The 14,837-nt window shown below is 39.9% G+C and overlaps 1 protein-coding gene across 1 annotated transcript in view; it reads right to left on the bottom strand.

Moving 5' to 3' along the window:
- Positions 1-12,372: 12,372 nt before the first annotated feature.
- LOC138972195 (uncharacterized) overlaps positions 12,373-14,837 on the bottom strand; it is a 40,942-nt gene continuing 38,477 nt past the window's right edge. Inside the window, exon 7 of the mRNA XM_070344936.1 lies at positions 12,373-12,814. Coding sequence (XP_070201037.1) covers positions 12,653-12,814 — 162 coding nt within the window. The 3' untranslated portion in view covers positions 12,373-12,652. The remainder of the gene's footprint in view (positions 12,815-14,837) is intronic.

Here is a 14,837-nt window from a genome sequence, read left to right as displayed (position 1 = left end):
TTTTTGTAACATGACCCATATTCTGCAAAATGCAGCCATGACGCAGGGGGTAGGTTACAAAAAAACGTCATGTACCGCTTGACTGCATACGGATATAAGCAAATTATACCTTAAACGAAAGCCTGGTTGAAACAGCAATCAAAAACATCTTGAAAATTATTTATTCTCACAGCCAGAATTATTTTACATCAACAATTGTTAATTTACTGGGGAAAACAACAGTCATATAAGATAAATAATGGATGATTCTGAATCAACTCCGAAAACCGAACCGGGTCGAAGCAAAAAAGAGTTTACACATACACAGGCTTGAAAAAGGATAATTTGTTTCAATCTGTTCGATTTTTACCCATAACGTTAAAGATCAGCTCAATATAAAAGGAAAGTGATCATTGTAAAAGGATTTTGCTATCGCAAAATAATTCAACTTCCGGTTTTACCACATGGCGTCCATAATATTATCAATTTATTACATAGCGTGCATTTGTCAGAAATTATACTAAATGTTAGAAGCGATCTTAAAGTGAAAGTAACGTTTAATAAAAGTATGCGCATTTACTTATTGATTGATATATGACTAAAATAATGGACATGTAATTTAAACGTACAAAACGACATTTTGTACACTACCTCTCTAAACAAAACGCGACTATGACCGACCGATATGTATGTGTAAATTAGGTCATTGTTAGTGATGAAAACGGGTTTTCTTTAAAAGATAACACGCAAACTGTGAAGTTCAAGGCCATAAATGATTTTAGTACGACTTCTTCAAAACAGGTCTGTTTTTCACTCCACCAGTTTCAGTTTTAATAAAATATATGTATAGCTGTCATTTTCAAAAAACCTTATCTGCAATTCACTTAACCAAATACACCATGAACCCAGAAGATATTAGAGTGAGACACTTTACAGTGAAATATGTTATGATTCCTCTTATTTCAAAATATATGCATTTTAATTCGCAGACACGATTCACGTCGTAGGTACGTGTCGTCTGGTGAGGCAACTGTTAGCATTTTTTGTCGTAAGAATTGACATTTTTAAACATAAATCATGGACAAAAAACTAATTCTACAAAAAGTGCAGGTTTTCTTGGTATAGTCAGTTAAAGCATCTTAAAATTCAAGAAATTGTGCAATTACGTTTATGTATTTGAAATGGCAGACAATATTGAATGAAAGTGATTTTTGACTGATTGAAACCCTACCCCCACTAACAAAATGGGCCCTGAGTTTAGGGGTGTTAGTTAAAGATGACTGAATAATGGCTATGCTTTTCCCCTAAAGTATTCAAAACCTAAACATATACATAGGCAAGATGTTCTACGTTAACACAATTAACTTTTTAAACATAATTATACATATGCTTAGTACACGATACTTCCGGTTTTTCTACCGGATGACTTGTACATTTAGGGGGTAAACACCTAATCGTAGAAAAAGCTTTATTTTCAAAAAGTGCAAGTAATTATTAAAAAGCATACATAATATTTATATGTAGGAGTTAATTTTCCTTCAAACGTCATTTGTTTCAAGTGGCAGACAATGTCAGTTGGAGAGTTACATGTACGTAAAGCGTATAATTCACACCTTCTCAGCCGCGCTGTGCAGGTCAGAATTCGGTTCGCGGCCTAGCCGACCCAGTTGTTCCTGCCAGTGCGCCCGCACTGGCTGGTTACCAGGGCAATGGAAATCCAAAATGGCGGCCAGCAGAGTCTCACTATCTCTGGCGAGTGCTGTTTCTAGGAGATTTACAACACATTCCCTTCATTCTAATGCCCCACTATCTTGCACCAGTCTGTCAGCCAGGCAATTAGCTTGCTGTGTGTCGAGCCAGGAATGTTTATCCCCACTGTAATTGATAGTAGGCAGCTTTAAGTGAAACTGGTTCCTTGGCACTGAGCAGGAAATGGATTCCAGATGTTAAAACAAATGCCCCCTTATCTCAGTTCCCTCTAATCCTGTAGCTTTGCTGGTACCTAGACCTGTTGGGAGAGATGCTATGCTGCAGGTTGTAATAAACAGTTCTAGGGAAGCAAGACTTGTCTGGGGGGAAAAAGGGCGGGGGGGGGGGGGGGGCGCCATGGGTTTGGTCTGTACTTTGGGACGAGTGTCTACTCCCACTCACTGTGCTCTCTGTTCTGTGGAAAGCAAGCACTACTGGAATGAATATGTTCCTTATCTAAAGGAAAGTGAATGTGTTGGTATCTGTGCTGTTTTATTTTGTTGTTTTTGTGTGGACTGTGCTCATTTTCATGCCGTCAAAATGAATTGTGAAAGTTGTATACAATACAATGGAGTGCAGTGTATTGGATTAGCAGTTATTCATTCTACTTTCTGGTGCAAAGGTAAGGTTTGCTTCATTCATTCTGCTTGCTGTTCTGTGTTTAGCATGCTTGTTGCCTCTAAAACAAAACTGTATTATGTCTGTAGTAAAAGTGTGCTAACACTTTCAAAACACACCAAAGCACCTCAATCAGTTAGTACTAATAAATACTTCTTACCAAATTGAAATGGGATTACAATTGCATTGAGTGGTATCTGCAGAAATCGATCTAGTCATGTGTCAAATTTCAAAAAAGAAATGCAACAAACGGCTCAGCTATCATTAAATAAAGTTGTAAGTAAGAGTATTACAGCTACGAGACAGGCCAGTTTGTTGCTGGCACCCTCAGCTGACTGGCTGGCTCGCTGTGTGCAGCTGGCTGGGCTATTTATAGATGGCTGCTCTAGATAACCGAATTCTCAGTGCTGGGAAGGTGTGATAATTGTTGTCTGTGATTAGTGCATTGTGGACACATTGGCACCATTTGATCCTAAATGCTAAACGATGTCGTGATCATACCACAGTTTTAGGATAATTTTACATCGCATCGATTACTAAATTGATGGTAGAATTTCACTGATAAATTCTATTTCTGGTAGCGTCAGTGCCGTTATCTCTTTCTTTTTGTAATAAGGTAATAACGAATGAACCACGTGTCACACTCTTATGCTAGTCTTTAAATGACAATTCCAATTCTAGTAAGTTAAAAGGCATGTATTGCGCGTTACATACATTTATACCCCCCCCCCCCCCCCCCCAGGATTACAATGCAAGTAAACACATATAAAGAGATAGTAACGTTTTACATGGTTACACGTTCAGTAGTGAACGTAACGTGTGGTTTAACAAAATTACTTGCACATACAATAGTAAAGTCTGTCTGTGTGTCTTTGTTTGTGTGTTTGTCTTTGGCTGTCTGTGTGTTCGTATGTTTGTCTCTCCCTCTGTCTGTCTATCAGTCTGTCTATCTCTCTCTTTCTCTCTGTGTCTCTGTCTGTCTGTCTGTGTGTGTGTGTGTGTGTGTCTCTCTCTCTCTCTCTCTCTCTCTCTCTCTCTCTCTCTCTCTCTCTCTCTCTCTGCGAGGTAGGTGCACTTAAAGAGAAAGCAATACAGAAAGAAATGCATTTCTCTACCAAGAATGAAGTTTGTCTGTCTGTGTGTTTGTGTGCGTGTTTTTTTGGTTGCGTAAGTGTTTCTCTATAAGCATCTCTACGTCTTTGTTCGCGTACATAAGTGCGTGCGTGCATGTGTGGGTGTTTCTGTGTCGGTTTGTCTCACTGTGTGTATGTCTATCATTTTGTCGGTATGTTTGTGTATGTGTCTTTGTGTGTGTGTGTGTGTGCGTGTGTGTGTGTGCGTGGGTGTGTGTGTGTGCGTGCGCGTGCGTGCGTGCGTGCGTGCGTGCGTGCGTGAGCGTGTGTGTGTATGCGTGCGTGCGTGTGTGTAGGCATGTGTGTGTGTGTGTAAGTGTGTGTGTGTGTGTGTGTGTGTGTGTGTGTGTGTGTGTGTGTGTGTGTGTGATTGCAATTATTCCTCCTTTTTACATTTAGTCAAGTTTTGACTAAATGTTTTAACGTAGAGGGGGGAATCGAGACGAGGGTCGTGGTGTATGTGCGTGTGTGTGTGTGTGTGTGTGTGTCTGTGTGTGTGTGTAGAGCGATTCAGACTAAACTACTGGACCGATCTTTATGAAATTTGACATGAGAGTTCCTGGAAATGATATCCCCAGACGGTTTTTTCATTTTTTGGATAAATGTATTTGATGACGTCATATCCGGCTTTTTGTGAAAGTTAAGGCGGCACTGTTGCGCTCTTATTTTTCAATTAAATTGGTTGAAATTTTGGTCAAGTAATCTTCGACAAAGCCCAAACTTCGGTATTGCATTTCAGCTTGGTGGCTTAAAAATTAATTGATGACTTATGGTCATTAATAATCTGAAAATTGTAAAAAAAAAAAAATTTTTTATAAAACGATCCAAATTTACGTTCATCGTATTTTCCATCATTTTCTGATTCCAAAAACATATAAATATGTTATATTTGGATTAAAAACAAGCTCTGAAAATTAAATATATAAAAATTATTATCAAAATTAAATTGTCGTAATCAATTTAAAAACACTTTCATCTTATTCCTTGTTGGTTCTTGATTCCAAAAGCATATAGATATGATATGTTTGGATTAAAAACACGCTCAGAAAGTTAAAACGAAGAGAGGTACAGAAAAGCGTGCTATCCTTCTCAGCACAACTACTACCCCGCTCTTCTTGTCAATTTCACAAAAATAAACAGATAATGACGTCATTTTAAGTGGCACAAACGTGTACATGAATGCCTTCCCTTTCGAATGATTTACAGTTATAGAATTTCTGTCAAGCGGTTTAAGTTTTATGTCCGTTTTATGAACCCAACCCTCAAAACAAGAATAGTAACGCCAAAGAAGGAAAACATACACACAAACCAACGTTTTTCTCACCGGTGGTTTGGAATATTGCCCCAAAACTTTAGATTTAGTGTTGTGGTGTTAAAATCTATCAGAAAAATGTGTTTGCTAACGTGACGCCAAAAAGTAACCAAAACGGTCCTTAGCCGACTGACTATTTAGTCTGAATCGCTCTACACACACACACACACAGACAGACACACACACACACACACACACACACACACACACACACACACACACACACACACACACACACACACACACACACACACACACACACACACACATACATACACCACGACACTCGTCTCGATTCCCCCTTTATGTTACAACATTTAGTCAAAACTTGACTAAATGTAAATAGACATTATTATTAGTGAACATGTTGACCAATTTCAGATTGCTTTGACAGTTCGAGACAGTTGTTGTACTGAAACTAGTGCTTCATGAGTCCCTCGTTTCGAATTTTGATAGATGCAAGATATCTGCAAGGCTTTTTTTTTCTTTCTCTTCTCTTTTTTTCTTTTTCTCTCTTTCCTTTTTATATTTAGTCAAGTTTTGACTAAATATTTTAACATCGAGGGGGAATCGAAACGAGGGTCGTGGTGTATGTGCGTGTGTGCGTGCGTGTGTGTGTGTAGAGCGATTCAGACTAAACTACTGGACCGATCTTTATGAAATTTGACATGAGAGTTCCTGGGTATGAAATCCCCGAACGTTTTTTTTCATTTTTTGGATAAATGTCTTTGATGACGTCATATCCGGCTTTTCGTGAAAGTTGAGGCGGCACTGTCACGCCCTCATTTTTCAACCAAATTGGTTGAAATTTTGGTCAAGTAATCTTCGACTTCGGTATTGCATTTCAGCTTGGTGGCTTAAAAATTAATTAATGACTTTGGTCATTAAAAATCTGAAAATTGTAAAAAAAAATAAAAATTTATAAAACGATCCAAATTTACGTTTATCTTATTCTCCATCATTTGCTGATTCCAAAAACATATAAATATGTTATATTTGGATTAAAAACAAGCTCTGAAAATTAAATATATATAAAAATTATTATCAAAATTAAATTGTCGAAATCAATTTAAAAACACTTTCATCTTATTCCTTGTCGGTTCCTGATTCCAAAAACATATAGATATGATATGTTTGGAATAAAAACACGCTCAGAAAGTTAAAACGAAGAGAGGTACAGAAAAGCGTGCTATCCTTCTTAGCGCAACTACTACCCCGCTCTTCTTCTCAATTTCACTGCCTTTGCCATGAGCGGTGGACTGACGATGCTACGAGTATACGGTCTTGCTGAAAAATGGCATTGCGTTCAGTTTCATTCTGTGAGTTCGACAGCTACTTGACTAAATATTACGCGACTTGTTTATATATTTACACCCCCGGTATAGGGGTGTGTATAGGATTCGCTCCATGTGTTTGTTTGTTTGTTTGTTTGTGTCTTTGTGTTCGCATATAGATCTCAAGAATGAACGGACCGATCGTCACCAAACTTGGTGAACAGGTTCTATACATTCCTGAGACGGTCCTTACAAAAATTGGGACCAGTCAAACACACGGTTAGGGAGTTATTGGTGGATTAAGATTCTACAAGGACTTATAGAGGGACATATTAATGGTCAAAGGGAAATAACCTTCTCAGTTGGTGGCAGTCAGAATGGTAAGGACGGGGGTGTTTTTCCTACCTCGGAGGAATTTCTTGTTATTTTCATTTTTTGTTTGTTTGTTTCATCCTCTTTTTCCTTGTTCCTTCTCCCAGTATGCTCCCACGCCGCCCCGTCCCATCACTCACTGCAAGATCGGGGGCCCGGTAGCTCAGTTGGTAGAGCACTGGACTTGTGATCGGAAAGTCGCAGGTTCGAATTCGGGCCGGGACGGACACGGGTCAACTTTATGTGCAGACCCAGAGACGGAAGCCATGTTCCACCCCCGTGTCATCACAATGGCACGTAAAAGACATTGGTCATTCTGCCATAAGTGCAGGTGGCTGAATACACCTAAACACGCAGACACCTGGTTAGCGCGACTCCGTTGCTGCTAGCTTTCCACTGGGAGGAAGCGACCCGAATTTCCCAGCGATGGGACAATAAAGATATGAAAATGAAAAAAAACAAAAAAACATCCACCCCCGAACGTCGTTCCGCCGCCAGACTTTGTCGAATCCATGATATCTGGGTGCATTTGTCGTCAACAAAACCCGGCGGCCATTCTCTTCCATTGCGCTTGACCACGCACATGAGCAGTGCTTCTTCTTCTTCTTCTTATTCTTCTGCGTTCGTGGGCTGAAACTCCCACGTACACTCGACCAAAGAATGCATTTGCAGAAGTTGATGCCATGATATTTAATGGTGCTTTCATCGTTCAGCTTCTATCTCCAAAGACATGACGCACGTTTTAGGAGTATGCAGATTTCGTCTTTATACCATACGTGCTTTCTCAGCTGGAAAACGTGTCAAGAGTGGATGTTGTCTGGGATATCTACCTTCCTGACAGCTTCAAGTCCTCAACACGGCGGATACATGGCCATAGGCAGCGACAGAAAGTGACTCCAACTTCCCCAATTCCATCAAACTGTATGAACTTCCTTCGAAACGATGGCAACAAAGAAGATTTGTTCAAGTTTCTCGCAAGAGAACTGATCCGCCAGAAGGTCACGGATACAGTTGTCATTGCTACATGTGGAGAAAAAGTCTTCTGCTCTTCTCCTGATGTTATCCTGTCCACCATTGATAGTTACAGTCAAGAAGAAGCGGACACACGCATGTTGCTTTATGCTGCACACTGTATTGCACAAGGACACAGAAGAATCGCGATACAAACTGCAGACACTGACGTTGTTGTCCTTGCCATTTATCTCGCTGAAAAGTGGCATGGTAATGAGCTGTGGGTATCATTTGGTTCGGGGAAGCATTTTCACCACATTGCTGCACAGAAGATTGCTGGTAGTCTTCCGCCTGAGACTTGTTTGTTTTCCACGCATTAACAGGATGTGACACCGTGTCTTTTTTCTCGTCAAAGGGCAAGACAACAGCATGGACAACTTGGGCAGCTTTTCCAGAAGTAACTTCAGCTTTCTTTGAACTTGCTGAAATGAGAAAACCTTCCAGCGATTGCATCTGTAAGATTGAACAGTTTGTTGTCTTGATGTATGAGAAGAACAGCACATCGTCAACAGTCAATGAAGCAAGGCAACGCTTGTTCTCTCAGAAGTGCTGTTCCCTTGAGAACATTCCTCCCAACTCCGATGCTCTGCATCAGCATGTTCCCCGCGCTGCCTACCAAGCAGGGTTTGTATGGGAGCAATCTCTGGAGAATGCTCCGTCTCTACCTTCTCCAAAGGACTGGGGTTGGACCAAAGAAGAAAAAGAGGGGTGGAAGCCCTTGTAGACCACTTTGCGCCAGGCTGAAGATTCCTGTTACAAACTGATTCGCTGTGGATGCAAAAAAGGCTGCAAGGCAAGGTACAACTGTGGAGCTGCAGGTCTTCAGTGCACCGCCCTTTGCAACTGTGGCGGGGACAGAGGGGAAGAGTAACAGCTCCAAGCGTCAGCTGCAAGTTCTGTGAATTGTCAAACATTCCTTTGGTACACTGACCATTCAAATAGTGTTATGTTCAGGTGTTTGTTGGAAAACGGTGTGTGTGTTTTTTTTAATCCTTTTTGACACTTACAAAATACATTAATTCATGATTTTGTATATTTTGGATGTTGATCGGGATTTAAAAAAAATGGTTTTGCATACATGTACTAATATAAAGAGACTTTTTTGTGTGTGCTTATGGAAATATATTTTTTTGCAGGAATAGTTTTCTGTAACACACACGCACACACACACACACACACACACACACACACACACACACACACACAGAAAAATGTGATGAGGGACAGTTGTACAGAAGTTTTATTTAACATTTTGGAACAGCTCCACCTCGAGGCCTTAAGGTTAATTGTCGGAGCAGTTAAAGGAACAAGCCACCAGAAAGTATATGACGAATCAGGCTTCAGTAGTTTAAAACTAAGACGGGAAAAACATAAATTTATTTTGTATCATAAAATGGTACATGGGATTAAATGTTCTCAGAATGTGGCTGATTTATTGCCTCCTCTTGCATGTCTCGACTGTGAACCCCTATCATAGACGAAACCCACTTGAACGGGTCGTACCACCACACAGAACTGAATTGTATAATAAGTCATTTGTTCCCAGCACTACCCGAACGTGGAATTCTCTACCAGATAAAATCAAATTAACAAAATCAATTAGCCAGTGTAAACAATTTTTATGTCGTTGAGATAGTAAAGTTCCTCCTTAATATTATTATGGCAATTACACTGCAGACTAAGATTAGAAATGAGCGATTTAAATGATGATATGGTGAAACGCCACTTAAGTGATAACCCGACTTGTCAGTGCGGATATCGAAATGAAAATGTTGAACATTATTTATTATTTTGTAGTAATTACGATGATGTCCGAAGACTAACTATACACACATTACCGAATGATCATCAACATGTACAATGTTTATTGTTTGTTATATTTATAACCACACTTGATAGAAGCTTAGCTTGTTGTGTGGCCACAAATGTTTATATCGTATATACATGCCACCCTGTATTTCATTAATAAAATCTTGTTTAAACCAATAATCGAATGTTTTCTCAATACATTGCCCCTTCAGAAAACCAGTCTGATCCTCATAAATAAGTTTGGCAAAAAAGTCGAAATTCGTTCAGCTATAAAGGATGATGCTATCTTTTATACAGTATTTAACAATGTCATAGGTCTGCAATTCTTTAAATATCTGTTATATTACCGTCTTTAGGAATACATGCAATAATACATTGACGTTGAGTCACTGACATCTCTCCTTTCAAAAATCCAAAAATTGTGTGATCTTAACATAAGGTGGCCCAAATCCTGAAAGAAAAATGTAAACAACTCTGCTCTATAACCATCAGACCCAGGACTCTTATCATTACTCAATTGATTTAGAGCGTTTTTTAATTCATCAAATGTAATTAGACCCTGGTTCCAGTGCGCTCTGTTCTGGCTCTGACAATACAGGATGCTGTAAATTCACATCAACATCATCATGCAGAGTATGTTGTTACTGAAAGGAATACAGATTTTGATAATATGATTGGGCTGCATTCATTATTAAATCACAGTCATGAATAATTTCACCATCCTCTCTATACAAAACACACATAGCTTTCTGTACAAAATATCTCTTCTCTTAATTGCAGAAATATTTAGTGGCTTTTTCGCCATCTGCAATCCATTTTGCACGAGATCTTATCTTCATACCGTCACTTTTTGTCCTGCAAAGATTAACAGGTGCTTGACGCTTTTGTTCCAACAACAATGCATTATTTTCATGTACATTTTGCCTCCAAACATTTTATATTATATAGCAAATCCTGTAATTGCTATAACTCTTGTTTCTGTGTATAAGAAGCATGATATGCATTTGCCTCTTATGTCCAACAGCAACATTTAAAAAAAGAACTAATCATCTCTCATTAAGCACAAATCAATATCATCAATCAAATGAATATTGTCTCTACTATACACAGGTAAAGCATACTGTTTTGTTTTTCAATGTATAACCGAAATCAATCAAAACATCATCAATCATAGGCAAACATTGTTCTGAAACAAGAAAACAATCCAATCTATTTCGCTGTAAACTTGTACATCTCCTCCATGTATACTGTCGTGCATCTTTATATACAAATATAAAAGCATTAATAACATGATATGCTGTTCCATAAAATCCGATATTACTGTTCTGCATCTATCTCGATAATTATATTCTGGATGGCTGATAAGAATCCATCTTGGGGTTTAATGCAACATTCCAGTCGCCACCCACAAAAATCAATTTGTTATCAAAGAAAACAATGTTATCCAACAATTACTTTAAAAAAATCAGGATGATCATCACTACTAAGTATAAGGCGTTTATTAAAAAAAAAAGCTGATTTCGGCCAGAACATATCTTCCATCATCATCTCTTACAATATTGTGGAATTTAAAACCAAAATTGTTGTTAAACTAAATTGTTACGCCTCTATTTCCAGTACTATCTCCAGCTACAATACAATCAACGCCCCACTGAGACCTAATAAGATTTTCCTGCCTTGATATCCAGTGGGTCTCTTGCAACAAAAATATTTCCCATTGTGTATTCACAATAAATGACACATCATTTTCTGTCTGTGTCACAGTTCAAACAGTTTTAAAATATACATACAAACAAGACAAGAACAAAACAAGCACACACACACACACACACACACACACACACACACACACACACACACACACACTGTCACACACACACACACACACTGACACACACACACACTCAATCAATCAATCAATCAATATGAGGCTTATATCGCGCGTATTCGGTGGGCACAGTTCTAAGTGCAGGGATTTTTTTAAAACTTTTTTTTATGCAATTTATATCGCGCACATATTCAAGGCGCAGGGATTTATTTATGCCGTGTGAGATAGAATTTTTTGTACACAATACATTACGCATTCACATCGGCCAGCAGATCGCAGCCATTTCAGCGCATATCCTACTTTTCACGGCCTATTATACCAAGTCACACGGGTATTTTGGTGGACATTTTTATCTATGCCTATACAATTTTGCCAGGATAGACCCTTTTGTCGATCGTGGGATCTTTAACGTGCACACCCTAATGTAGTGTACACGAAGGGACCTCGGTTTTTCGTCTCATCCGAAAGACTAGCACTTGAACCCACCACCTAGGTTAGGAAAGGGGGGAGAAAATTGCTAACGCCCTGACCCAGGGTCGAACTCGCAACCTCTCGCTTCCGAGCGCAAGTGCGTTACCACTCGGCCACCCAGTCCACACACACACACACACACACACACACACACACACACACACACATACACATACACATACACCACACATTGTGAAATGCATTTTGCGAGTATATCTAGCTCATCTGGGGTGCAGTAGGCCCTATAGACGATTAAGGTGTCCACGATCTCAGTAGATGTGTGTGTAACCGGTACCACTAGGTATTTAGTCAAATCCGTGTGAGAGGCTTTCAACTGACGAGGACAGCGATGCTGTCATTATGCACCGACTTGACAGCAATCAACAGGCGTGCCTTTAGAATAAGGAATGTAAAGAGGTTAAGCCCTCAGTGCCTCATCTAAACAGACAACTAGAGCTTGATGTTTCCGTCACACTTTGTCTTTTAGATCTTAATGGGTTTAGGTCTTCCAGGGATATACAGGTTACAACATTCGCCAGAGGCTCGTGTGTCCCTTGATATTTATCCGCTGGGTCCTTGACTGAAATACAAGCCATATAAAAAACACACACACACACACTCGTGTTGTAACCTGCAGTGTACGGTTTTACGATAAGTACTGTTTTGATGAAGCATGTCTTTGGTGTTTAGTGGGACTGCTTTGACTAAAAATTGCGCATAGCTGAGCACTGGTAGTTGACACACTGACGATCGGTCTCATAGGAAAATATAGACATTAAGCTTTCAGAAAATGTACAGTTATCGAGTATCCAAAACTGGTGCCTTAAAGTCGTCCAAAAACCTTTGCTGGCCGCTCCACTAAAATACATAATTACATTTAAGCTTCTAAGTTGGAATGCAATGTCATAGTCTGCACTGAGTCAAAAATTGATTGACCAAAATCATGTTGAAGGAAAAACATTAGGTAACCATGAAATCATAAAAAAAACAACTCATTACTATGATAACTGTGACTTGCTGATTCAAATACAAAACTCAGTAGACATAATATGCTGATGAATTGGACTCATCTGGATCAACAAATGATTCAGTCACTTTATCTGACAAGTTTGCCAAAATCTATATCCACGTACTCGGTTGTTTCCCGTTCTGGCGGTGGTTGTTTTGCTTTCTTCTTCTGGTCTCGTGTAAACGCAATAGTTGTGTACACAAGAACGTCAGGGTTACCAGAAGGAGATGTTTCACTTGATTCAGGTTTCTGCAATCAGAAAGTAGTAACACACACACACACACACACACACACACACACACACACACACACACATAACACATACACACACACACACATAAACACACACACACACACACACACACACACACACACACACATACACACACACACACACACACACACACACACACACACACACACACACACACACCGTGAGTATGAGTCTAGTGATGATATTGGATGGGGTGTAAGTAGAGATTACATGCCGAGTCTCAGTGATTATCAAAAATAATGGTCGAAGTTAGCGGATCATGAAAAATGCGAGCTTCAGCGAGCTTTTTCATGACCGCGAACTGAGACCATTATTTTTGATAATCACTGAGACGAGGTATGTAACCTCTTTATCCCTCCTTTCTTCAGTTATTCAAAGAAAAGAGGAGTTTTTGTGCGAAAGTTTGATCGAATCATATTCACCCAACTAGTCTACCTGCGCAGGCGATCGATTAATACGCGGTTGTATAGTTCCATGCAAATCATTCAATTTTGTTAACACTTCTCGTCACTTTCCATGTTTTGAACTAAAATCAAGTACACAGTTATGCTGTCATTCTGCTGTGGCGGTAAAGGCAGATAGTGTGTGTTCTGTTCATGTTTTGGTATCGCTCATGAAATGTTCTTTCCTCGAATGTGATTAGCAGACGAAGTTTTACACGCGTGTTCCAACGTTAAAAACTGTATGAAGTTCAGTTTTTTGGGGGAAAATAGTGTATGAAACCGCTGCATGTTCTTTAAGTTGATTAAATGTTTGCAATTGATTGCGTGTGATCTGTTTATAAAATTAAATATTGTTGAAAACTGACCGTCGGATTGCAGTCTTGTCGATGCAGCCGAAATCTGGAAGGGGAACTACTCGTGTCGCTAGACAAAGTATGAGAGTTACTTTTTCTTGGAATCTTGCTAGCGATAAACGATTGTGCACGGCAGATCTGAATTCAGAAAACAACCAAACTCATGGATTTTATATTGAGATTCATGTGTTCTTCTTCTTGTCGTTCGCTGTTAGATCGTCAGTCCGGACTGCAGGGCGAAACGTGCTGTCCTCTCCAAGTCCTCTCTGGGGCCGTATAGCTTCTTTTGTAGCGCTGTCTCCTCTGGCCAGGTGGTGTCCCTCAGAGCACTGTGGTATGGACAAGCCTGCAGGATGTGCTCTGCTGTCTGATTCTTGCCACACGGACATAGGGGGGAGGGAACTAGCTTCAGCTTTGTGGCCATATGATGGTTTAGTCTGTTATGTCCAGTGCGGAGTCTGAGTAGGACGACTTGTTCTTCACGTTGGAGCAGGTGGTAGTCATCTTTCTCCGCTCTGGTTTTCCTCTTGTTTTTGATGATTTTATATTGAGATTCATGTGTTCAAGCCTGCAGTTGCTGGTTTAAATGCGGTATGGTTGTATCGTTTGCTCCAGAAATGTAAATTTTGTACATTTGAGTGTTCTGAACTTTTGAGTCTCAAAAAGTAGATCCACAATGTGTACAGTCTCTACCCATGAGCTATCGAGGATTCAGGCCCGTTGTTGGGTAAGTGATTTAGGTTGTTGGGTAAGTTACCTAAAAATAACTAGCCCTACAAGTTTACAGAGAGAAAGAAGCAGAGGGGGGGGGGGTACCATCCAATCACAGCCCCCGAATTCCCCCACGTGTCCATCAGAATAGCTTAAATACATGATAAAGAAGGATTCTTTGTGCCCGGCCAAGTGCTACGGTTTGGGATGGAAATTCGCCAAAAATTGGGAACATACTAACTAAAATACGGTGGATGACACGGGCGCCCCCGTTTTTTGAGCAAACGCCACCTAAGGCCGCTTTGGCCAAGTAGAAATTCCATAGTTTCCAAGTCTATGGATAAAGCTTGCGTAAGAAGATGACGTCGAAAGGCTTTTACGTCTTGATGCATGGCGTCATCCCCTCTTTGCGATCTTTCTCTCTCGCGCGATGTATGTATGTGTGTGTGTGTGTGTGTGTGTGTGTGTGTGTGTGTGTGTGTGTGTGTGTA

Source organism: Littorina saxatilis, linkage group LG8 (assembly GCF_037325665.1).
Source record: "Littorina saxatilis isolate snail1 linkage group LG8, US_GU_Lsax_2.0, whole genome shotgun sequence".
Classification (NCBI taxonomy): Eukaryota; Metazoa; Mollusca; class Gastropoda; order Littorinimorpha; family Littorinidae; genus Littorina; species Littorina saxatilis.
This window is presented reverse-complemented; position numbering and strand designations above follow the sequence as displayed.